General features: G+C 38.2%; 1 protein-coding gene across 1 annotated transcript in view; it reads left to right on the forward strand.

Annotated features, from left to right (window-relative positions):
• The window catches only part of bop1 (BOP1 ribosomal biogenesis factor), a 78,102-nt gene that overhangs the window by 39,246 nt on the left and 13,142 nt on the right, over positions 1-25,714 (forward strand). The window contains exons 4-9 of the mRNA XM_069195112.1: positions 20,536-20,690; positions 21,199-21,316; positions 23,067-23,168; positions 24,649-24,861; positions 25,292-25,453; positions 25,619-25,699. Coding sequence (XP_069051213.1) covers positions 20,536-20,690; positions 21,199-21,316; positions 23,067-23,168; positions 24,649-24,861; positions 25,292-25,453; positions 25,619-25,699 — 831 coding nt within the window. The remainder of the gene's footprint in view (positions 1-20,535; positions 20,691-21,198; positions 21,317-23,066; positions 23,169-24,648; positions 24,862-25,291; positions 25,454-25,618; positions 25,700-25,714) is intronic.

The raw sequence follows: 25,714 nt of genomic DNA on the forward strand, positions 1-25,714 counted from the left end.
TGTCTCTCCCCCTCTGCTGTTTATGCAAATCCCAGGGCTGGCTAAGAGAGAGTCTATCTGCTGTGCTGCTATTGATACTTGTTTAACCCTCAAACGGCTTGCTTTTTTTAGAAAAAGAGAGGGGGGGGAGCTTAAAATTAAATTTGTCAAATTGCAAAGCCATTCATTTAGGATTCTGTCTGGGCTTCGAAGCTGCACTGCCCTCCAGTTTAATCTCCATTCCAGTACAGCTTTACTGCTTTTAATTATAATGTACAGTAGAAGGTAGAGAGTCAGCATGTCACAAAAAACAAAACGCAGCCCCCTAAACTATCCCTGGGCTCCACCATAAAACCCCAGAAGGTTCAAGGTAGATTAAATGTCAGCAGTTCAAAGTAAAGATATTTGTATTTAAGACCTAACTCCCTCCCCACCTCCTCCAAAAGAAAATATCAATTGTGGAGGGTGAAAGGATTGTGTTCTTTGTATTATTAAATAGTGGAAAAGCTGTAAAATAACCTTTTGAATTATTAAAACATGACCTTGCGCAGTGGAACAACTCATCTGTAATTTTCCTCCTAAAAACAGTTAAAGATGAAAGACTTCATCTGTTACGATGACAACAGGATAAATTATTTTTTAATTAGGTCATAATGCTTTAGAGGAACAGAGAAGGCTCAAGAGTAGCTTTAAAACACACCACTGGACGTGTTGAAAAGTGAAGTGAACTTGGGAAGTGGGAATAATGATTTGAGCAGAGCAAACTGTCTATCGGTGTAAGTAAAGGCTCTAAAAGAATAAGGAGAAAATTACATACCTGAAATGTGACTAACTATACAGTGACTGTTTTATTTACTGTTTGATGTGCTTGACAGAGTTTAGCACAGAAGGATCCAAAGTTGTGACAGCCAAAGTTAGAAATTATTACATGGTTATTCTTTCCGATTAATGCAGCGCACTTTTTTTGCAGTTTTTTTAGTTTAATGGTTTACACCTGCATGCAATACTTTTTTTTTCTTTTCCATTTAACTCCAAATTGATATTTTACATTTTTTTTAAATACACAGAGCCTAAAACACAGATGCCAACTTCTCATTGCTGAGTCACTTGATACAGAAGATCAATAAAAAAAATAGACAAACTTCATTATTTTAAATTTTTAGTTGTAGCTTCTTTTTCTCTTTTTTTCCCCCATGGTTTATCTTCTCTATATCTTCAAATGGAATGTTGCTGTGCAAATTGAGGACAACTAGTCACCTTTCATAAGATCTGTGTGTGTTACTGTCAAATGTTATTTAGAGCAAACATTCAGTGCCTTGTTTGAAACGTTTCTTTCTAAATATTTCTATTTTTATGTGATGTAAAATGGGTGGCACAGTAGCAATGTAGTGATGAGCATTGCTGCCTCACAGTGCTGGGGCCTTGGGTTCAATTCCTGACCTGGGTGCTATCTGTATGGGGTTGTCCCTGTGGTTAAATGGTTTTCCTTCAGCTGTTGTGGTCTCCTTCCACAGTTCAGGAGGCTGATAAGCTTCTGTGAATTGGCCTTAGGTGTGAGTTTGTGCGTGTCTGTGTTTTTCACTGCGATTGACTGGCGTCTGACTCAGGGTATACCCTGCCTTTTACACATTGCTTTCTGGGATAGGCTCAGGTTCCCCTGCGACCCTGAATTGGAAGATGTGGTTATAAAATGTTTTTTTCTAACTTCAAAAGGATTCATTCTGTATAATACTAATGTATCTAAACCTTACTGTGCTGAAAACTTTGTGTTTTCATAAATGGAATTTATCTTAAATTTCAATAAACAATTTTGATATTAGTGAGGTTAACAAAGTATTGGGAATTCTTAAATAAACCCACTACAATCCGCCTGTAATTCAAACCTGGCAAAATCTTGAGCAAAGAGATGCATCGTCTAACAAGCAGGGTTCTGTTCAAATATGTTTTAGTTGTACCTGTAGATTTTAGTTGTCTTATTCATCATGCTTTCCATATTATTTCAATCTTTCAAGTCTCATTGGAAAATCTGAAATGATATTTTGTGACTTTTTTTTCCAGAGACTTAATATATAAATGTCTAACATATAAGGTCTTGCCTGCAGTTTAATGATGTGGTTTGGTATAGCTTTACTTTTGCCATTTCTTTGCAAATGACAACGTATGCTTCAATTAAGTAATGATAATAGCATAATCTGAAACCCATTCAAATCATAATTTGAAACCCAAGCCCCATAATTGGGGACATTGTAAATCCACTGTAATATAGACCTTCTATTTGGTACTGTTTCCACTGGGGACTTTCTGAGTCAAATTTGTCTTTCGAGCCAGTAGGACCCATTAGACCTAAACAATGGAGAGCCTCTTCCTCTCTTTCTGTGACCTTTTAGCTCAAATGAACAGCAGAATCATCCAGTATCTAATGCATACTTTAATGGAGGTCTGAAACACTTTACATCGACAACATCACTTTATTAGTTATAATAGGGAGAGAGCCTGGGGTCAGAGCACAGGGTCAGCCATTGCCCAGCGCCCCTGGAGCAGTTGGGGTTAAGGGCCTTGCTCAGGGGCCCAACGGAGTAGGATTCTTTTGCTGGCCACAGGATACGAACCAGCAACAAGCGCAGATCCATAGCCACAGAGCCATTTCTGTGACGAAATTTCACACTGCACAGCTTTTCAGTATTTAAACCCAATCTAACCATTTAGTGCTGTCTGCGGGATTTGAGTCGACAACCTTTTAGCCACAGGTGCAGATCCTTAGCCACAGAGCCACTGCCCTCCGCCCTGACAATGATGCATCAGATCAGAATCATTGTCTTGTGCATCATTGTCTTCACGTGCATCAATAAAAGATGTTGATGCTCACTGATGTGCGGCAGTGAACAGCATGGAGCCTGATCGAATTCCACTTCAAGACAATGCATTGGATAAGTCAGAGATATCTTAAGGGTATTCCTGATACAGAATTATATGACTTTTACCCCAAACTAAAAGCATTTACGATGGCTTTTTCCAAGTGGCATTTGAGGAGTGTTGTAGGTAACACTTTTAGCAGTATTATCAAAGATACTGTATGAACTGTTAGTTTGAATCGCTTTCCAAAAAGTTCACTGGCTGCCAGTTTTTGCTGGTGCTTGTTTTATTGCATGTTTCCATTTCCAAAATACTCTATGGTTTCACACTTCTCACAGTTTAATGTTTAAGTAAGATCTCAGCCTTTGCAAATACATGGGAAATTAGAGGCATGCTTACTTTTTTTAAAATGGCAAAACAGCAATGAGAAGTGTACAATAAAGATCAATTGTGAACTTATTGTTTTGGTTTATACAGTATATACAATAATAAATTAAGGCACTAGGAAACTATGTTCTCTACATAGTTCAGTCATGGAAGTGATAGGGTGGACTTCATTTAAAAATTAAAATAAGAAAAAATCCATATTAATCCATATTAGTATTTGCACTTTTAATTACATGTTGTGATCTGAGGTATGGGTGTACTTCTGGTTTGTGTGAAAAAAAATCATTTTTACATAGGTTATCCTTTATACCTCATTTACAATGTTTTTAGTTTGTGGCTCTCTTAAAGAAATAAAGTTTTTAAGTTAATCATTTTTCAAGCTTTTTTTTGTCAGGGACATTTGGTGTTTGTTTTGGACACAATATGTGTTTAATTGCCTTTTTTTTTTGTAGCAGGGCTGTTTTTTTCCTTTTAGAAAATTCCTTAATTTAAATTCTTAATATCATGCAAAGATTAAAAGATTCCTTTACAGGGAGTAATAAATCACCAGTTCATTTTTAAATACAGCAGTAATTAAATGTTTTCCTCAAGTAGAAACATGCTTGTTTATCATGTTCCAAATAAAGAATATTCCTTTTCTCTTTTTTTAAAGAACTGGAAAAACTTAAAATCATCTGGTATTTCATTTCCCTGTGAAACCAATTTTAAATCAGAATTGCTTTAACAGTTGCCTTCAATACGGAATTCACTGTTGGAGAAAACTGTCAAATAAGTGTTTTGGGGGGGGATATGTACGTGTGAATGTATTTCTACATTTAAATTTTGCTTTTGTGGTTTCAAATTACTTTTTTCTGTTCCTACAATGTGAACTTCATTATCTTAAAATGAAATATATGTAATTGGTTATATTTATTGGTGGTGTGTGACTTTTCTGTGGCAACTTTTTTATGAATATTGTGATTCATTTCCACAGTTGAATATTGTCTAAATAATCAGAAGAAGAAATACGGCTTTTTCAGTGTTCAAACACGTCTTCCGTTGTCCTGCCTCAGAACGGTCGTTTTGCATTGTGCACTAATGCTTAATCTGCTTCTGCCACATTCAGGAAGAAAGTAAATGTGAAACTGTGGAAGAATGGTTTTAATAAACAATACTCACATCCACACCTGCTGGCTCGTATTATCAAAAGGCTTATTATTTTTTTATTTCATTTGCATAACTAGTAAAATATGGGCACCAGGAGCTGTTTGGTTTTCAAAGTGTTCCCTTGCTGAATAAACAGGAAGGGCTCTGGGCTCAAAAGGTGTACAAGTTCATAATTTGACCTGGAGAAAAAGGTCCTGGTGAATGTAATTGTCCTAGTTTCTTCCTACATCATAAAGACATGCAGGTTAAGTTTGATGTTGGCTGTTTTGAAACCTTCCCAGTTCAAGAGGATTTCATCCCTAGGGTGTTTTGTCCCAGTAAAACCAGTACTGGCTGTGGGATTGTAGAGCGAGCCAAGTGAACATAATGGTTCCTCATTTGTTAATTTTCTAAAGTTTGCTTACTAAAAAATACATTTTTAAAGCAATTGTTGGTCTGAATTATATAACTATTTATTTGGCTGACACTTTTATCCAGAGCACCATATATTTGGACCCTTGTAGGGCATTTTACTAGAGCAAGCTATGTCAGATACCCCTGTTTAAGGGTACATCAGCAATGCAGGGCTGTTCCCCTATCTGAGTTTTGAACCCACAACCTTGTAAGGTATTCCTTCCCTTATTTTACTGAACACACCCTTGCAGATGACATTCAGTCCTTCCATAATGTGCTTCATGCTGTCATACAAGTTAACATTTTTACTTTTCATCATCATTTGTATTGGTGTGTATTTTTCTCTAACTGAAAGTTGTCTTTGTTTTTTTTTATGTTGTGTTCAGAATAATTTGGTGTATCCAGTTTTTATTGTTAATTTTACAATTTGGTGATTTTCTAGATTATTTTCTAGATTTTCAAAACCCGCCTTCATTTTGAATACGACACAAGGTTTTGCTGCTGCAGCCTTTTTTTTTTCTTTTCATTTTCGTCTGTGCTTTAAGACTTGTTTATGAGGCAGCGGCTACCAACAAATGATCATAAATGTTCCTTAAGACACAAACATTGACCCCAACATTTATGATGGTGACCCTTATGGTAGCAGTCAATTTATACAAGAAAGAATCAGTTCATAAAATGACAACCTCCATTAAGCATATTTAAGACCTGTTCAGTCCTCTCCTCAGATGTAACGTTTTGTTACCTCATAAACACTGACATTTGAAGTAACAAATGACAATGCTTATTATCTCCTAGTTATAGAAATGCATGCTTTTTTTCCCCCTCTTTAAAGTGGAAGTATAGTCTGGCATATGATTGTAATTATTTCCTTTTGCTTCCTCCTCTGTCTTCTGACATTTAATCCATACGCCCATCTGTAAAAAGCTCTTGGTGAATTTCTCCCCCTGCTCAATCCTGGAGCTGCTGAACTGTTCTGACGCGGGTCTGTCGCGGGTCAGGGACCTGTCGAAATTAGGAAATAATTCCCTGGGCTGGACCACAGATGGCCCAACTGGGCCATTAGGATGTCTGTTGTCCTGCCTGATGTGCAGCTAAGGGAGAGTGAAGCTGTCTGGACTTCGCTGTATTGTTTTCAGCCTTTTACTCTCCCTTGGCTTTAATTTGATGCAGATACAGCAGCTGCAGTTATTAAAAGGAAAATGGTGGGAGTGCAGACTTGGGAACAGAGAACCTGTTAGGGTCAGGAAAACTGATGTCTACAATTAATTTAAATGGTGGCGGTACGGGAGTTGTGCAGGGGGGAACTGCACTTAACGAACAGATCCATTTTGTTCTGGTCTTCGTTCAAAACAATCCTTTACTCAGCCGTTTCATAATGTACAACTCCCATTGTTTCTCCTCACACGTCAAGGGTTGCAGGCCTTTATAAACCGTATAAATGTTGGAAAATAAGCCGACTTTTAATGCGTTCATAAAGTATTACAGACGGAACAAGCCAACTTCTACAAATAACCACAGGGTCAGAGGTATGGTTCGTGCAGTTAATCTACAGTATAGGTTGGCCGCCATATCTGTCACTCTATTAGTACTTTAGTTGTATTCCATTTTTAATTGTATTTTCACAGTTTATAAATAACTTAAAAGAATTGTACAGTGTTTAGCATCGCTCCCTGGGTTTCATTGTGGACCCGAGGAGCTTGTATATTCACGGAGTTGGTCTCTTCTTCCTGTGGGTTTCCTCTGGGTGCTCCATGTGTCCTCTCACAGTCCAAACACATACTGGGAGTTAATTGGCTTCTGGGAAAACTGGCCCTGGCGTGAGCGTGTGGGCGTGTCTGCCTTGCAGTGGACTGGCGTCCTGTCCAGGGTGTAACCTGCCTGGCTCCCATCGCTTACTGGTCAAGCTCCCCCGTGACTCTGAAATCATGAAGCAGTAAGAAGATGGATAAGCAACTTAGAAATGGAATTTACTATCACTTATCTTACAAATTGGAAAAATATTTCGTTTCAATCACAATTAACCTGGAATAATAGATTCTTAACATTAAGTGTTTTCCACAGCTGTCTTTAAACACATTATACAACATTTCATAATAGGGCTGGATGACATCACATTGCAATAAACATTCCAAAACATTAGAAAACAATTATTGGTGAGCTTATTTATTTTTGCAGTGTCTTTAGGGCCATTATTTATGTGGACTAAAGGAGTTGGTAATAGGGGCATTTGACAGCGTTTCCAGACAAGTGTTTTAAAAGGATGGCAAACAATGATATAGGGTTATATTACAGCCACTTATGATCTGTGGTCCCAAAGGGAGGTTCGTTTGTCAAAACCTTGCTCAGCAACATCAAACGCATCTTTTAATAAGATATTTTCTTGTTGGAATGAAAATCAAGCCTTTAAAAAGCTTAGTGTCTCGTGAAAACTTCACAAAACTGTAATGACAAAAAGACATAAAGTACAGTTTTTTTATTGTGTACGGCAAATGTCTAAACATTTATGCCAAGTTGCATATATAAAATGAAGTCATTATGAAGTTTAACATGAGTGTGTATAAAGATGTTCCATATTGTGTACTACTATGTAGTGCCTGTTCAAGAGCAGAGGGTTGTGTATTTCATATGTTGCTGGTGGACTGCTTTGTTAATAATTTGACATTAATTACACTCTTCCTGAAGTCCTTGATTGCTTTGGTTTTATTACAACAGGACAGGACTGCAATTTCATGGTTAGACTGACTATCACAGTTTATAGGATGTTATATGATCAACAGGCAAATCAAAGCACCGGTATAGTTCTTCAAATGATATTATTATACTAGTGATGGAAAAACAAAACTATTTGTTTGTACCCTCAATAACCATATACAGACATAGCCAAAATGTGTTTTGTTTTCCTACAAACAGTAGCTTAAGCTTTCATTCACTATTGTCAGTAAGTGTGATGTAAGGAGACATTCCTAAATAGAAGTCTGATGATACAATAAAAATGACAACCCCTGCTTTGGAATGTTTTATCCATCACGTTTTTTCAAGCAGTATTTTGTTTTTGCGTTTTGGACCATTTCCACTGTAAATCTTTTCCAATTTCGTCCGACTCACCGCCAGCCCTGTGCCAATCTTTCCTTGTTAGTGGTGACGGCAAAACTTTGTCTAACAGGCTGTGCACTGCAGTTATTTGTAGAACCCACTACGTATTGACTAATACACATTCCAGCAGCAGTCAGATCACCAGTCAGATGATTCATAATGGAAAGAGAATGGGATGATCTATGGGAGCAGTGTCCGAAATGTATTTCAGGAGTTCAATACCAAGATGAAAATTATGAAAATGATCTTTTAAGAAGAAAATAAAATTGCTTGATGCCAGTTGTGTAATTTTATGGCAGATAGATTTGGGGAGTGTAATTTCTTTGCACGATGTGTACATTATTACTGTCCCTGAGATACAATATTAAATTTCTAATTGATCTAGCATTTTCAGATCAGTCATTTACAGCGTACTATAAATGACTATGGTACTACAGTACTTTGTACTATAAAGTGCTGATAGTGACCAGGAGATCCTTCATTATTTCCCCCAGGAGCACGTATCTTGGAGAATTAACTGCCATTGAGTTGTGATTGACATCAGCATAAAACAACACAAGTATGAAATCACACTGCAGACTTTATACAATGTAATGTTAGCGTGAAGTATGAAGTCACCATGCAAGCTTCATATAAAGTGAAGTGACTGGTTTATATTGAGTGTCTTCCTATATACAGTATATGCATCAACAATGCTAAAATATTCTCGTTATTCCCGTAATGTTTTTCTGAATCTGCATTAATGTCTAGGGTCTAGGTGTGTTGGATTTCCCAAACATGCAAGTTTTACTTGGGCAGAAGACCACATTGACCACAGGGATATCGACAGTGCCAAATATTAACTACCAAGCAGAGCAGTGCAGCACCTTTTATAATAACAGCAAGATTTTGCATTATGCATCTGATCTGCAATGCAATAAAATACATTTTAATGTTTTTAATGTAGAGTCCACAGCACCAAAAAGGAGGAAGACAGAAAGCGGCCACAAATACCAGAATGTCATAAAATGACGTGGAAGCCTAAAAAGTAACAAAAAGCATGATGTCATACTTCTCTGTAAAATGTGTCAATAACTGGAATGTGCATTACATATATTACAGAAAAAAACTTCACTTACAGCTGCATTAAATATTCAGTTCAATTCAATTTATTGTTATATAGCGCCTTTCACAACGAGGTTGCCCCAAGGCGCTTAACAATGCAATTGATGATACATTTTGTCAATACAAAGTCAATACAAAACAGAAGACCAGAAGACAATACAATTACAATACACAATATATGAAATACAACCTCAGATGGGATTTGTATAAATAGCCAAAAATGGTCTACACTACAAGACTGATATAAAGCTGAGCAGATGAAAGTGTTAGAAAAATCCAATTAATTAAATGCAACGGCACATCTTTTCCACTAACACAGCCTCTCATAGGATGTTTGCATACTTTAATGAAAGTGTATCTCTTCCACAGAAGGTGATGTGTATTGTACCCGACATGTCGCACTTCAGACAGATCCCGTTTGCTGAATATGACTTGAAAGTTACTCAGGCAGGCCGAACAGTACTCAGGGCTCCCCATACCCCAACCCCTAGGGGGCAGGGCTGCAGCATCTATAGAGACTAAAATTCTTTACTTATTATGTGCTTTTCACGGTCCAATAACCTGTAAAGTCTGAATTAGTCAGCTGCCCGACTGACATTCTTATCTGCCTGTCAAAACCTCATTGTGATTATTTTTCAACTTAAAACATAAGAAGTTTCAGCTGAGGTATCGGGTAATGGAAAGAGCAGTGCTGGAGTGAAAAGGCAGAGGGAGCGGATTCCTACAGAGGAACAGAGTTAGACAGCCATGGCTTAATGATCGAAAAGTTCTGGTTTTCAGTGGTGTATGCTTGTACTCTTGTGTTCAGTGCTTGTGGAGAGACTTTTGTATGTGCAGTACACTTTTTCAACCTAGACAGCAGTATTACAGCTTTTTCCAGACATCTCTATACCCTTCGCTTAGGAATATGTTGCTACTGAAGGCACTGTGGTTCCCTCAGTCCCCTTTTAGAAATTTCTTTGTGCTATGGCAAGTTTAGTAGAGAAATAGATATATTGTTTCATTTTTTGCCCACCTAAAGCACATAATCAGTTCTGCATTATAGGAAATGTAATGTTGGATAACATTTAGTTTTGTACTTTGTCACTATTATACACTATGTGGAAGACAACGCGTAGATGTGTCTTTGTGATAAAGCTCCATTGTGAACTTATTATTGCTTCTAGTGAAAGGCAATTCTCCACATATTGCCTGTATTTATATAAAATTCTGTAAGTGGTCATGAAAGAGTTAATTTTAAGGTGACTGTTCTACATTCTCCTACACAAGTACTCTCTTAAAGCCTTACAGTCCTCTGCGCTGCAGTTCATGCAGATATAATTGGCTGCTACTTTATCATTAAATCATAGACATTGGGGGAAAAAATGACTAAAAAATACAATGGGTTTTATTTTTAATATGTTATGATTTGCTGGAAGTTGTCATTCAAACCAAAAATGCTTGGATCCATATCTGTTTTTTATCATTTTGTCTTTATGAAGTAAACCAAAAAGGTTAATATAAATGTACATATTGGTGTTACGTAAAGTTTTCTCATTTCAGTTTTACAAAGTGCTTACAACTTTAGCAAAAACAAGTAACTATCGAGGAAATGTTAGAGTAAGGGTAGTGAATCTGGTGTGAAGGACAACACTGATTCTGATCAAAATACCCACAGAACCGGAAACTGATGAAGTAATGCAATGATGTGACTCTCTTAATTACATGCATGTTTAAAACACTTTTGTGACAGTTTATTCGGTATGATAAAACAGTGGTAAATTCTCCTCCTACTAATAAAATTTTAAAGGTCTCCTTTAGTCATGGAAAAGAAAATTGGTTGAAATTTGTGGTTTTCCACTAACTGTTTCAAGTTGGGAAGTTTCATTGCATGTGATTAGATCTGATGTGAATGCAGGGCCTGCTGATAATGACAGCATAGCACCGAGTGAATCTGCAAAAAGCACTATAAAATGTGCTCCTCCACAGGTGTGCAGAGAACTACAAAACTTCCCAAACTATCTAAGGTGGCACTGATTTGCCCTGGTTAAGCCTTTTCTCTGGTTGTGTGTAAAGCTATTTTTTTTGTCTTTGCAATTACAAGTTTTCCCTCTGAATTTTCCTTGCTTGCCTGTCTGCTCCTCTTGCCTCTTGGACAGATCCTGTGTTATTGCACCATGTCAGTTCTTGTTGAAGGCTGTGCTGCTACACGGGTTAAAGGGGAAAGGGGGTCCTCTTTAGTTCCCCTGAGGGTCTTCCTCCTCCACCTTTGCAGACAGCGGTAATGACAGATGGGCGTTCAGTGTGCGTGTGTGATGTACAGGTGCTGTAACGCGAAACCCAAGCCGCCCCCCCCTCCTTCCCCTCCGAAATCCAGGGATCTCCCCAAGCAAACAGCCCGTCTATAAACGTCTGGAATATCAAACACACTTTACTAATAGACCTCTGTGCATACAGAAAGACGCTGTGCAAACTTGTGCAAAATCACATCCGCTACCAGCTGTCGAAAGCATTATATGCGTCTGGCATTGATTTCTGCTCCCCCCCATTCTCTGCATTGTCTGTTATTTTAATGTGTTAATTCAGGCAATGGTTTGTTGTTACCAACTACTGAGAAACTATGGTTGGAAGTGCCTTGCTTTTCATCTGTCTTTAGAATAACACGGTAAGTGGCATTCCTCATTAGCTATTGCATGCTATAGTGTATAACGCATACAGTGGCTACTTTGGTGAAGAAAAGCTGATAGGCTGAGCAAAGGTTGAAGTAGAACCCAAAGATGTATTGTTTGCTCTTTCCAAGTCAGGAAATCAGTCCTAAATCATGCTGTAGTTGAGGTTGGCAGGGAATTGGCAAAAAATTAAAGCTTTTGACCTCTGGATCATATGTTAAGTTGCCGTTTAAGGCATTAGAAAGTTCAATTAACTTTCTTCCCCCAGGGCTGTTGTTAGTAGAAATGTTCTAGTTTTTCGGTCTTTGCTCAACGTGCAGCTAAGACTCCTGCTAGTGCATACAGTATGTATGCATATATATAAGTGTATATATCTGTGTGAAACTTTAACCACTTAGCAGGAAACACATGCTGCAGGACTGGCTACTGTCCCCTTCAGGGAATGGTAGTTGGGTTTTTTTTTTACTAACACCAGTGGAAACTTTTTACTTGTTGTTAAGGTCAATACTATTGCACGAAAGGATTAAAATATTCTGTTGATCTCTCCTGATATCTCAGACACTGCAGCAGGACAGACAAGCCTTCTGGATCTGCAGATGCAGCCTTTTTTTTTTTTTTTTTAAGTCTCTGGTGCCGCTTTCCACTCTGGTGGGGGGTTTCACAAGCACTAAAAATCATGACATTCAAGATAAATAATAAAAATGTAAAAAAAGGAAAGAGAAGTGAAGTCAAGTAGCAATTAATTTTCCCGGAGCGGCCGCCAGTCCCTTGAGCTGTACACGTATTCCGGATATTTTGAGGGAAACTATTTTCAAGAACCCTTTTCCCTTCTTGCCTAAGTCCAAGTGCTGGGTATGCTGCACTTCCAGGAATGTGTCTCCCTGTCCAAAAACAACTTCCAGACAAGAGCTCCCCAGTGACAGAGAACAGGGAAGGGGGTGTTGGGGAGGCGAGGAAAGCACTCCTTTCCAAAACGAGAAACTGACTTTTATGGCAGGTGAAATGCTGAAGCTCCTGGGTTCAAGAGGTGTTAGGAAATGAAGCCACACTGGACCTAAGCCCTTTGTCCCCCAATTTCTTTACAGCATAAAAGTTGTCTTCCATAATTATTAAAAGCCACTTTCAAGCTACTGTCTGTACCCAGAGGGTAGTGGGGACTGCTAGTTAAATTAAAAAAAAACTGAAGGAACAGATTGCCTAGGGCCCAGTTTTATCAAGCATGTTTAAAATTATGCTTTCTTTCTGCTTTAAATAAACTTAATAATTCCCAGGAGAGTGGTATATTTCCATACAAATCAGCTTAAGCTTTAAATAAACGTAGCAATTCCCCAAAGAGTGGTATTTTGTGTCTTTTGTGTGCAGATAGGGGATAAAAATTATTCACGTTTTGCTAGATCCAGCATGACTGGTTATTTTTTTTAAGTTTAATTCATATATATACATCATTTGACGTTATAGTAGTATTGTCTGTTGTCATTATCCATTTAGTTTAGAATAAAGTACCAACTTAAAATTAAATGCATAGAATAAAAACATCCCAACAGATTTCAAGGTTATATAACTGAATTTCATTTAATTTCACACCTGTGTTAAAAAGTATATACGTGAGCATGCAAATAAAAATTAAAATTCTGATTCTGTAAGAAATTGAATTTATTATGTGTGGTTTCAAATACTTGGAAAACGCCGACAACATTTCTCCTTTCCTTGTGACACACAGTCATGAGTTACCGTTAAAGATGAATCACTGAGCAAAGTACAAATTGGGAAAACACTGTCATAGTGGTTCGTCTGTTGTTCATGATGATACGTAAAAGACTCTGGAGCCTGAATGAAATGGATCTGCTCCTTTGGTACAATCAGAACAGGAACATCCATCCACCTGTTTTCTCACTGCTTTATCCAGCACAATGTCGTGGGGAGAGCCAGAGACTCTCCTGGCAAAGTTACCACAAAGGGCACAAGGCGGGATACCACCTGGGCAGGACACCAGTCCATCGCAGTGCCCACTTAGAAACAAACATGCACACGCACACACCAGGGCCAGTTTTCCCAGAAACCAATTAAGCTAAATAATTAACCGGTGTGTCTTTGGACTGTTGAGAGGAAACCGTCCCAAAAGAAACCCACTCGAATGCGAGGAGAACATGCAAACGCCACGCATATAGCATCCCAGGAAATTACCCCAGGGCCCCTGCTCTGTGGGGCAGCAAAGTAACCTACTTTGCCAGTGTGCCACCCAGAACTGGAACAACTAGACGGTAATCTACTCTGTTGAAAAAACTCCACTATAATCTACTATAGCCTCATGTTTATTTTCCTTAACAACCAAATGGGCTAAATTGGCCAAACGGCCTACTCTTACTTGCAACATTTCTAATGTACTTATCTATTTGTAGGCTGAGCACAAATTTCTTTGTATTAATGATGCAGTACCTCAAGATGCATTGCTTTTAAATTTAGTTATAAACACCTCTGTGGGGAGATGTAAATGAAAAAAAGGAAAGAAAAAGTATTTATTGGACGGTTTACAATGCACCACCATACCCAAGAACGCAGTTCTACTTAAAATATCCCTGTGCGACATCAGAAAAAAATCTGTATTGTCATTCTGCAAAACAAAAATCATACCTCCAAAACATGATTATTCCTTAAATATTTAGAAGTTATGAAGTTGAAACTGTTATGCGGTTTAGGTAAAATGGACAAGTCAGATTTGAGCAAATAAGCTGTGAGCTGTAGTCATCAATCAGAACATGAAATGATCCCTTCATTATGAAGCAAGTGCAGAAATGTTAATCTGAGAACTTTGGATCATTTGGTAGTAGTAGTCGGCGTTTGTAGTGGTCGCCGTTTGCCCTCTGTCTAGACAGATTCAGGTTATAGTGTGTATTTAAATTAGTGGTTGTGAGCAATATATATATATATTTTTACTAGACATAACCGGTACGTTAGTGATGTAATTCCTGTCTGACGAACTGGGAACAGAAATCCTGAGATCCACTCAAGAATGCCGAGAAATATAATGCACTTTGCTAGTTTCAGTCTAAATCAAAGACATTCCTGAGAGGTCTGTTGTTGGGGAAAAAAGTAAATACTTAGTTGGGTTCTGTATCAAAAAAAGATGAAAACAACAAAAAAATCCTTTTGTAATTTTGTTTACTTTAGAGTTGCCAGGTGTCACTCCAGTAATAACAGCACTCCATTAGGGAATGAAGTGGGATCCCCTATATGTAAAGCACTTTGAAATCTTTTGGGGTGAAAAGAGCTACATAAAATCAAGGAATTTTTGTTAACTAGGAGGCAACTTGTACCAAACAATCCTAAATTTTGTTTGCTGCAATTTGTTGTACTTTTGTCATAAAGGAAGAAATATCTTAAATAGAAATGTTAGCTGGTAATGAGGAATACATTTAATATCCTTCTTATGAGAGACAAAAGAAACATTACTGTCTCATCCAATAGCTGGTGTAATATTTGAATATCTCGCCCGCCTGCACAGCTGGTTTTGCTGGCAGTGGCACTAAAAGAAAACTTAATGTGCTGTGCAGTCGGGCACTCTATATTGAGGACAAAAAAAGTGTAGAAGAACGCAGACGAAGAATAAACAAGAACTTCAGAAGCTTTGCTTGCTGTGATCAGCTCAGAAAAGTCACGGTCATGTCGCCTTTGGTACCACAGTTGATTGAAAGCACGAGTAATAATTTGTCGATCTTGCTCCCAGCTTCTAAATACCTAATTGGAGTTTTTGGGCTATTTTTCACCATTTTTTTTTTTGTAATAAAAGATGAAGTCACTCTCTTCTTAAATTCCATGCTGCAATTCTTCTGTTATCCCCCTGCCAAGGAATTCAGCATTCGAGTGGGTCAGCAGTGCTGAGGAATGGAAAAAGTGAGCTGCTCGCCTGTCTGAAAGACAGGCTCGAGAATTTATTTGCCAACCACAGCTATTCCGACGGCTCACCAGCTTATTTTTACTGCGTTTCTTCTAAAGGGGTAATAAAGCGGAACCGATTAACACTCGTTTTTAAGAGGGAATTCTGATTTAATTTTTGTTTTCCATGAAATGTCAATATCCTGGGTTGGACAGGTTATTTCAGTTAACCAAGCCACACCTGGCATAGCACACTATCTGGCTGAGGGACCCGAAGATTGTTACTAAGGCAGTTTTCTGAAAGAATTTCACATTCACAAGTGGTGGAGGTCACCATCAGAACAAGCCTCCATTGTTCTTATACTTGTGTCCCTGGACTTGCATATTTCATTATAATAATGTATATTCATTTAAAAAAAAATGCAATCAGCTTTTTAATTTTGTAAAAGCATCTGTAATTGTTATCTCACCATATTTAGTAGTGTATTTATGTTACCTATATGCTGTGCTTTATCTTTATCTAGCCTTGGGGTCTGCAACTCAAGGCCTGTTTGATGTTAATTGTCTCTAATTAGCCCTCACTAGGGGCATCAGTCTAGTTTGCCCTCCCAGCACTCACTTCTTAAATGCTCGTGCAGACAGGTTATGAATTTTCAGCTCAGTAATGAAGTACGCCAGCGTAACTGTGCATGTAGGTGTGTGAGGTTTTCAAACGAAACAGTAACAATTACTTTTCTCCGCCTTTTTCAATGCAGTGAATTCACAAGTACAAATGTATGCGTGTGAGTGTGGGTATGAGTAAGCTAGCCACTTCAAACAGTTGTATCGTGAGACCCATGCATTGGGGAGCAATGAAATTCGGTACATGTATAAATGGAACCGCAGGGAGCATGTTTCCATGGACATCAATACATTACACATGTGAGGACATCACATCAACAGGTGTGTTCGTGATTCTGTACCCCCTCAGAACACACTGCTGGCCTCCGTGCTGTGTAACATCCACAGTAAATATCGGAAGAAGCTTAATGGTATCTTCAGCCAATTCTTGGTTCGAAAAGTTTTTGTCGCCACAACGGTTGGAATAAGAGGCTTAAAATGGCAAAACATAGTAGAGTTTGTATGATTTTTCTATGTAGTTGATTTCTTCATGCTGTTTTTAAGGCACACATATAATGTAGTGCTCTGTACTTTAACATAAAGCTGAGTCCTAAATGTGTACGTTAAAATAGCACAAATGGAATATAATTATGTTTAAGAATAAGGGGTCAAACTTGGGCCTTTGGCAGGAACTCTCCTACTTCCCATTAGAGCATTGCCACTGGGGAGGTGGTAAAACATCAGATCAATCTTTCTGGTGGTCTTCATCAAAACAGCCTAAAAATTAGCGGTTTAAATTACTATACCAAACTCTAAGGGAGAGTTAATTCACCGAAGAATAATTGACATAGTGAACTCATTCATTCTGAAGGGTTTTTGAAAAATGGGAAGGAAAAGCTTTTCCTTTCCTGAGTGAGCATTCATACCAGGTGTAAATCTTAATCGTGACAACATAAATGAGCTCTGCAGTTGTCATTGCATGAAGACCGGCACAGCAACACACTCAAGACACTCATCAAGAAATACTTGCTCATTGCTGGTTACAGTTCTTAAAATTGCCTTAATATATAAAGCATTGCAGTTTGTCTTTGTGAAAGAAGGACTCGCAGGAAGGCAGGTCAAAGAAAAAAAAGATATTCACTTTTGTCCACAGTCCCTGCTTTCCCATTACATACGCAGGTCAGTTGTCTTTTTGAAGGTCAAACCAATGTCTTTGCGGTTTTCTTTACATCAGCTTTACTCTGTGATTTTAATATCCTCTGCGATCTGAAAGTAAAATTGTTGTAGCACCATATGACATTATGGTTTCACCACCGGCATCTTTGTTTTGTCTCCCCAAATGGCTTGAATACTCAAGTTTTGTTCATTGTATAATCTTTGCAAAAAGAAAAATAACCTACTACCGTAGAACAGAGTTTTTTGATTGAATGCGGTCTTTCCAAATTTATCATGGAATTATGTTTCTGACCTTGAATAAACGAAAGGGATATACCCTCTATGCCCTCAGCAGTGGAGAGGTTAGGTCTTTTTTTTTTGGGACAGTACTAGAGACCTCAAAGGATTTAGAGAGTCCTGAAATGTCTTTTAAAAAACAAAGTCGGCGCTCGTGAAACGCGGGGCGTGTTGTTTTACTCGGCTGTGGAAATCTGGGAGAAATGTGAGGCCAGCTCTGCCCGCGGCCCCCTCTATTTGATGTCGTCGTGTTGTAAAGTGGCAGCTGGAGAGCCAGTCCCCAGGGGAGCCCTTCGGCCAGGCCTCATAAAGCTTCGCTCCGGGGAAGAAAAACCAGGGCCCAGCTTTCCCAGTCCGCTGCATTGCCAAGGCTTTTCGGCTAACTTCGGAAATCTGTTGGAAATGGAAGTGGGATTCTTTTTGTTTATTTTTTTTCCTCCCAGAATGCAACTCAAAACTGGTTCTTGGCCCCCAGGTGGCAAGATGAGCTCTTTGAATATGCTTGCAAAAAATATTCTTCACAACAAAACACCTGAACCATACTGGGTATCACAAATACCTCCAACAGTAAAAAAAAAAAAAAAAAATTCTGTGTCCGCATGTCAGTATTGCGATTTGGTTTATCCGTGTCAATGACCTATTTTGAATGTCGGTTCAGATTTTAGCAGAATATACAAAATTATTTGATTTTCTATTTTGTTAGAGGTCACTTTTCGAAGTGCTCTCCCACTCTCACTTCAGAAAAATAGCTAAAGTAAGGATTTTACCATAACAAGAGTTACCATTTGTGAGGATTTGGTCAAAATAACCAAGTGATGGCTTTTTTAGTTTCTTTTCTATGTTTGGGTTTCCAGATTTAGAGTAACCAACGGATTAATACCCAATAAGTTTTAACTCTGTTTGACATTAATTACTTTACCATATGTTTTATGTTTCTATTTTCTAGTGTTTCAATGAGATTTGAGGTTTATTTAACCAGTTTGCTGTATCCTTTCCAGTCAGAAAAGGATGTTACATTGTCTTTTTACTTACCTGTTTTTTACAACACAGTCATGTAGTAAGCAGTTTAACATTTTTGACAGGCATCACATCAATTAAAACGCTCTTGAACACGACTGGATAAAAGCAATCAACATAAATGCAATGGGAGTAATTTGCATTTGCCCCTCATTCAGTAATTGCATACTGTATGTATGACCACTTCCTCCCCAGAAGAAGAAGAGGAGAAATGAACTTGCAGTTCAGTTTTGTACTGAAGTGTGCAATTCTGAACTTGGTGAATTTCTTTGGCATTATTTTCCAGTTGTATCTCATTCTGACTGACAAGTGAAAGTAAAGTTTCTGGTCTTGAAGTACTACTGCAGCATAGAAGCCTGCTATTCAGCTGTTGTAAGGGCACATTTGTTGCCTGCACTAATTGCTTGCCTATGGCTTAAGCGAAGGGAAATGGTTAGTTTATGATATGAGGCACTTCTGAAATGATTTTCACAGTAGGTGTACTTCTTTTTATAAGAGCTTGAGTTTCCAGGCAGGAAATTTCAAATTAGCATAGGTGATTTTATTCATGCTCGTTGACCGACTTGGACGTGACCTACCTGCCCGACTGTTAGAAAGACAGAGCTGAGTGCCGAGAGGCATGTTTTTGAGCTGCCATTGGCGGCTGGGCCTGGGAGCTTACTCAGGGGGAAATGAGACCCCTCCAAATTCCGTGGGGCTCCAGGTCTCTGGAATAGTGGAAGGTTCACAATTTACCCATTTTCAAAAAGGCAAGGAATTGCCCACCGAGCCTGCTCACCATTAAATCTGCACTATTTGCTTGCTAGTGCGGGGAAATGAAATACATTCACAGGGGAATACTGTGAAATGTAGTTTCTGTGCATTGTCTTAAAAAACAGTTTATTTTTTGTTTTCAAGTGAATGTTTTTTGAGAACCTGAGGCATTAATTCTGACTTCGACATAGTTAAATACCCGGTGTTTGTTTTATTATTAAAATACCTTTAAAAGTGCTTGGGATTGAAATAAGACACATAAGAGATGTTCAGTATGTCCTCCTCTAATCTAGACTCAGTTAAAATCACTTTTTAAGTATACTCCAAAGCATGTGAATTTCAGCAAAGTAAATGTCTTTTTCTGTTTCTGTCTTAGAATCTTTTTGGCTGGCTAGTTAACCTGGTGATCTTGATTCTTTTATTGATTATGTATCCACAGGGAGATTTCAGTGTTAACATTAGGTTTTTAGAAATCAGGCTTTGAAGATAACATTTCCCATTTTTTTTACATTCATGAAATTCTGTTCTGCTCTTAGCTATAATTGCCTTGTAAATGTTAATAACACTTTACAGAAGTTATTAACGGTTTGGTCAGTAGCAGAAGAACAACTTTTCTTTTGTTTAACTGAATTTTTCTCTGATGAAATGAGTGTGAGCGAGCTCAAAGAGTTATAGGCTTTTTGCACGTTCAGTTCGCTGCTAGGACTTGGCACAACTAAAATGCGGCTAAGCATGACAAAGCAAACTGCTTGTCCCTTTTTTTTGGGCGGGGGGGGTCTTTTACAGGTGTAGTGTAGAGTTTAAAGAATAAAGAACTATACACATTTTTTGCTCTTGCATGTTCTCTTTCAAAAATTATTTTAAATATACATACTGTTAATATAGTTTTTTTTTATAGTTGACCAGTGTGATGTAACAGGTTTGCATTATGTTGTGGTGATGGAAGCCAGTTTGAATGTGATGGTTTCAACAGGTCAACAAGGGTCTCCTGGTTGCTCATCGAAGGGCTTAAGCCGAAATCTAAACAGCAAGACTTCACTGTAAAAGAGAATAAAGGAAACATTGCTGTCCAGCAATTAATCTAATGTACATTTTGGTAGAGGCGAGTGGTCATTGAATAAAAGCCATTTTTTGTGGTCAGTGTGCATGCTACGTCATATTTAACCAAGAGAGTTTTTGCAACTACACATTTTTTAAATAATGTTGTAATAATCTTCTACTTTACCCTTTTCAGGATATCCGCAATACTGTTGGTAATATTCCTATGGAGTGGTACAAGGATTATCCCCATATTGGGTATGACCTGGATGGGAAGAAGATCTACAAGCCAATAAGAAACAAAGATGAACTGGATGAGTTCCTGGACAAGATGGAAAACCCAGATTACTGGTATGCATTTCACAGCGATGTGTAGCGTTTCAGGAAAAAAGCAACCATAGGTTTTATGTTTCAATTTCCTCCTTTTAAAGATGTAGAACTTTTTGTTTATTTCCAAATTATACTTTTTAGAACAGAAACTGTTTAGATAATCACTAGTAACTGTTTTCTTGAGTTTACTATCTTTATAAATGTGTTTCTTGCTTTACATTTTATAACAGAGATCCCAGTGTCCCAGCTTATTAAGGAATTCTGGGGTTTTCTTTTAATTTACTCCTGCATTTCAAAAAGGTTTCCAGGTATAAAACCTTTTACTGTGTGATAATCTTTGTAAGGTTGTGTTGAAAAATGTGTGGCTTCAGCAGACACTGCAGTGATTGCTGCACAATGATGAGGAAAAGCAAAGAGATGATGAGCAGTGATTTCTACCTGGGTTGCTTCGTTTAGTAAAGTCCTTTTCAGTGGGAGGCAAAAAGAATTTTACTAAAAGTTATCCTGTGTCATCTTCTCTGTTCCCCAGGCGCACAGTCCATGATAAGATGACTGGGATGGATATCCGTCTTTCTGATGAAGAAGTTGATCTTGTGCATCGCCTGCAGAAGGGACAGTTTGGAGATGCTAATTTCGACCAGTATGAGGTAAAACATAAGGGATTCTGCTGTAGCTATTCTGTTGGTTTTATTTCTCCACAGTTTGGAAAAAATAACAACTACAATTTAATTGCTGTCGTTGTGTTGCTAAATCTTTTTGTGGTTTTTAACTGTTTCCACATCATAAAGGAATCAATGTGTGTATTTGTAATACGCTTGATAATTCTTAAGATGAAAGGCAAGTATCTATCCTCTTGATTAAGAAATGCAAAATTATTGGCCTTCAAATTCGTGATGTGTAGTGAAGAAAGATATGGATAAACTGTCCTGTATCCCAAGGCATGTCTTGATTTCAGGGTGTGTTTTTGGGTTTAGATTTTGTCAGGCATGTGATTGAAATAATTGTTGAAGATTTTTCAACTTTCATTAACACTAATGCTCATTGTAAAGCTTTACACTTCCACTTTAACGGAAATGTGGTTCAGACATTAGAGGCTGTAGCTGCTAAAAAACAAATGTTTGACACCAGCTTTGAACTTCATTTGAAACCATTAAAAAACTGTACAATAATACTTAAAGCCTTTGACTTCAAGTTAAATGGTCTTAAACTGCCCTTAAACAGGGTAGCAATGCCTCTGTAAAATAAAAATAGTCCAGCTGCTGCTATTTTATGGATGATACAACATTCAAGATTAGTAGTTTCTGGATGGTCTTTTGTTTTTTGCTTTTTGGTAGACCATGGAAATAATAAAACAGCTTTTAACTCGGCTGAACCTGGAAAGGACAAGATGTACAGAGTTGTTTTGCTATTTTTATTGAATAAAATGATTTGTACCCAAAGGCCTTCATCCGGCGATAATTTTTGGAGCTAACAAGTGCCATCTCAAAGCATCATCAAGAAGCGCCTCTTCCTTTTCCTGTCCAGCTCTGCCACTTGTCTTTATAAGTTTGCAGTGCTGTATTACATCACGTATATCCCTACCTTCCCGTCCACTTAGTAATAATGTGGTAGTCTTTTCGTTTCGGGTGTCGGCCGCTTTAAATCTCTGATCACAGCTTTTGCAGCTCTTTCTGAGCTAGCTGCACATCAGGGGGTTCCAACTACCTCATCCTCAGACCCAGGCTGTCATCCCTCTGCCAGGCACATTGAAGGCAATGAAAGACTGCATCTGACTCTACTCATACCTATAATTTCAAGTGGGTCTGATTGAGGCTAATAAGCCAATGTCCCATGATGATGAATAAAGTAGCTTTTGGTCCAAATATCTACCAATTAGTATTGCATTATTTAATCTTTTTAAAATCTAATGCTCTAAATAACTTTATGAAATCCCAAATCCTAATTAAATAATCCCATGTGATTTCTCGTGTTGCTCCTCAGTATTAAATTCCTCTCCGATGTGTAGTTTTGGTCGCATACTCATTCCTTCCTCGAATTTCAGTTGAGCAATTTAGAGATTGTTTTGCCACTCATTAAAACTAAAGCTGTGCTGGTTTGCAAGTAATTACTTTCTTCTTTCTTTTTTTTATTTTTGTGCTGTATCCTAGTGTAGCATTACAAGTCAGCAGCCTCAGTATGAGGTTTTCCCCACTTCAGCAACCCTGACCCAGAAAATTGTACAGTTAGACAGCATAGCATTTATAATCTATCTCTATTTGGAAGCCCTTCAGAAAATGTTTTACAGGCATCTTGTGAAAAGGCAATTAATGATTATGCCCCCTTGCATTATGTAAGGGTGAAAAACGCAGTGTTGTTTTTATTACTTTTATAGCGTTCTTTGATTTTTCTTCTTTGCAGCCTTATGTTGACTTCTTCACACACGAGACCATGATCCACCCAGTGACCAATCGCCCAGAGGACAAACGTAGCTTCATCCCATCACTGATTGAGAAGGAGAAGGTGGGTGAGCCTTTTCAATGGACTCCTGCTCTCACAGTGGCTTGTAGAGCTGTATAATCCCAGCCAGAAAGTTCAGTGCCTGATCGTTAAAGCACGTTAGTGTACAAGAGTACGAATGCTTAAGCATTACAAATAAATCATGGGTTGTCTTCTTTTTGTTATAAAAAGTACATTTTAGGTAGGGAGCATTAGGTGAGGTCATCAACACAATGCCTGTAAATGTTATACCTTCTTTTAGAAAAATTGACACGACATGATTCATGAGCTATCCGTTGTACAGAAAGTTTCTTCACAGCAGCCAAATATTTCATGATTAGCATGCATTGTAGAGAAGGTAAAATCAGGGAGAAGACTTCAGTGATAATATGTCATAGGAGCCATGTTCTGTAGAGTACTTAGATACTATATGTACTGTGAGCCAGCCTGCCAGCCTCATAGTTCTGAATCAGTTGACCAAGTTCTCTTCTGTGTAAACTTTACCTATGCTGGGATTTTGTGCTGAGATTCGCATAAAGTTTTTGCAAGACTTAAAGCACTACACACTAATGCCTTTTATAAGCTCTTAACCTATCAAAACAGTCCCTCATCCCAGTGACAGACTTTCTATTGTATACATTACAGTATTTTATTTTCTATTTGAGATTTAGTAGTGGTCTGGTTGAGAAGACACAGACACCCTTGCATGGTGTTTTTATGATTTTTGAAAATGCTGAAAATTGATATTTATAGTCACCATAAATAAGCCTTGAATGATACATAATTTTCATGTTTCAACCAATTTGAAACATAACTGCTCCCAGATGTGTAGTATTAAATGTAATGATTCCCACATAGTTTTCAAAGTGGAATCGGAGGTGAAATTCTGTAATAATGGGGCTTTAAAATTGAAAGCTTAAAGAAATTAGAGCTCCAATTGAAAATAAAATTGTAGGGTTTTTGCCCACTGACAGTGGCACAAGAAGTGAGTCTGCAAATATCGCATCAATTCTTCTGTTACTTACTAATCCTTTTTTATAATGTAAGACATTTATGAATACTTTAAGTCTCTTATTCACTTAAGGTCTTTTGTCATTGATCTTTAAAAACACATGCAGTATTTTTCTGTTGTTGCAAAAGTGGTTGACCAATAATGTTTGCAATATTATTGCAATAGTATTAATATATACCAACAGCAAAAACTCTTGTTGTGCCAGCATGGCTGTCCTTTTGTTGGCACAGACCAAACAAAAGTTATTTGGAATGTGAGAAAAGTTGGGTTTCTTCACGGCCGTGTCTTTGCAAACTGTTAGCCAAACTTTGACTTAAGGTGTTGAAATCTTAAAGTACTTTACTCTGCTTTAAACTATTTTTCTTTAAAGGAGGTCTAAGTAATCACTAAAAGATAAGAAATGGAATCGGTTGTCCCAGTTATGTACAGAGCCCCACAGTTATATTTTATTTTGGTGATTAACTAGTAATCCTGCTTGTGTTGGCTCTCCAGGTCTCTAAATTGGTCCATGCCATAAAGATGGGCTGGATCAAGCCTCGCAAGCCCAAGGACAGCACTCCACAGTACTATGACCTTTGGGCTAAGGAGGATCCTGATGCCATCCTTGGGAGGCACAAGATGCATGTGCCCGCACCTAAGATGAAGCTGCCTGGACACGAGGAGTCCTACAACCCTCCACCTGAATATCTTCTCAGTGAGGAGGAGGTAAAACTCAACTGACTTGCCTCTGGAAAGAAGCGGATATGGCCGGCTGATGATGTTATACTAATATGCAACTGCGGTGAGCTTCACTGCTCACTCAGGACAAGCCTACTGTTTTATTAACTGCCTGCTTGACTGGCTATCCGTCTAGGATGAAAACTTGGCTGAAGTTACTCTGTATTATCTGTCTGGATGTGTGAGTCTCAACTGTTCACTTATTGACTAGTTTGTATGACTACTTCAATATCAATGTCTTTACTTCTTGGCCTTCGAAACCATTGATGGGAAGAAAATAAAAGCAGAATATAAATCGTAATGCTAAAAGTTAAACTGTAAATATAAGATTTCTATCTGCAAAATGTCCTTAAGTTTGAGAAATGTCACACATCACATTGTGATGTTCTCTGAAGCGTGTGTCAAACTCTCTGCACAGAAACTGGCATGGGAACAGCAGGATCCAGAGGACAGAAAGCTGAAGTTTATCCCTCAGAAATTCTCATGTCTGAGAGCCGTCCCTGCCTTCTCCCGCTTCATCCACGAGAGATTTGAGCGCTGCCTGGACCTCTATCTCTGTCCCCGACAACGCAAAATGAGGGTGAGTGCAGGCCATCGGGCCTCCAAGGCTTGTTTTGAAAGAGGATGCGCTGTCCACTTGTGTGGCCAACATTTCAAACACAACCCACTGCTTTTAACACAGAGACACAAATTGGCGGCCAACTGTCCATGACAGTTTTCCAGTAATCGTCGTCTTCTGTTCCAGGTGAATGTGGATCCAGAGGACCTGATCCCCAGACTGCCAAAGCCAAAAGATCTCCAGCCTTTCCCCACCACTCAGTCACTGGTATGACTGTTGCTC

The sequence above is a fragment of the Lepisosteus oculatus genome, chromosome 10 (assembly GCF_040954835.1).
Source record: "Lepisosteus oculatus isolate fLepOcu1 chromosome 10, fLepOcu1.hap2, whole genome shotgun sequence".
Lineage (NCBI taxonomy): Eukaryota > Metazoa > Chordata > Actinopteri > Semionotiformes > Lepisosteidae > Lepisosteus > Lepisosteus oculatus.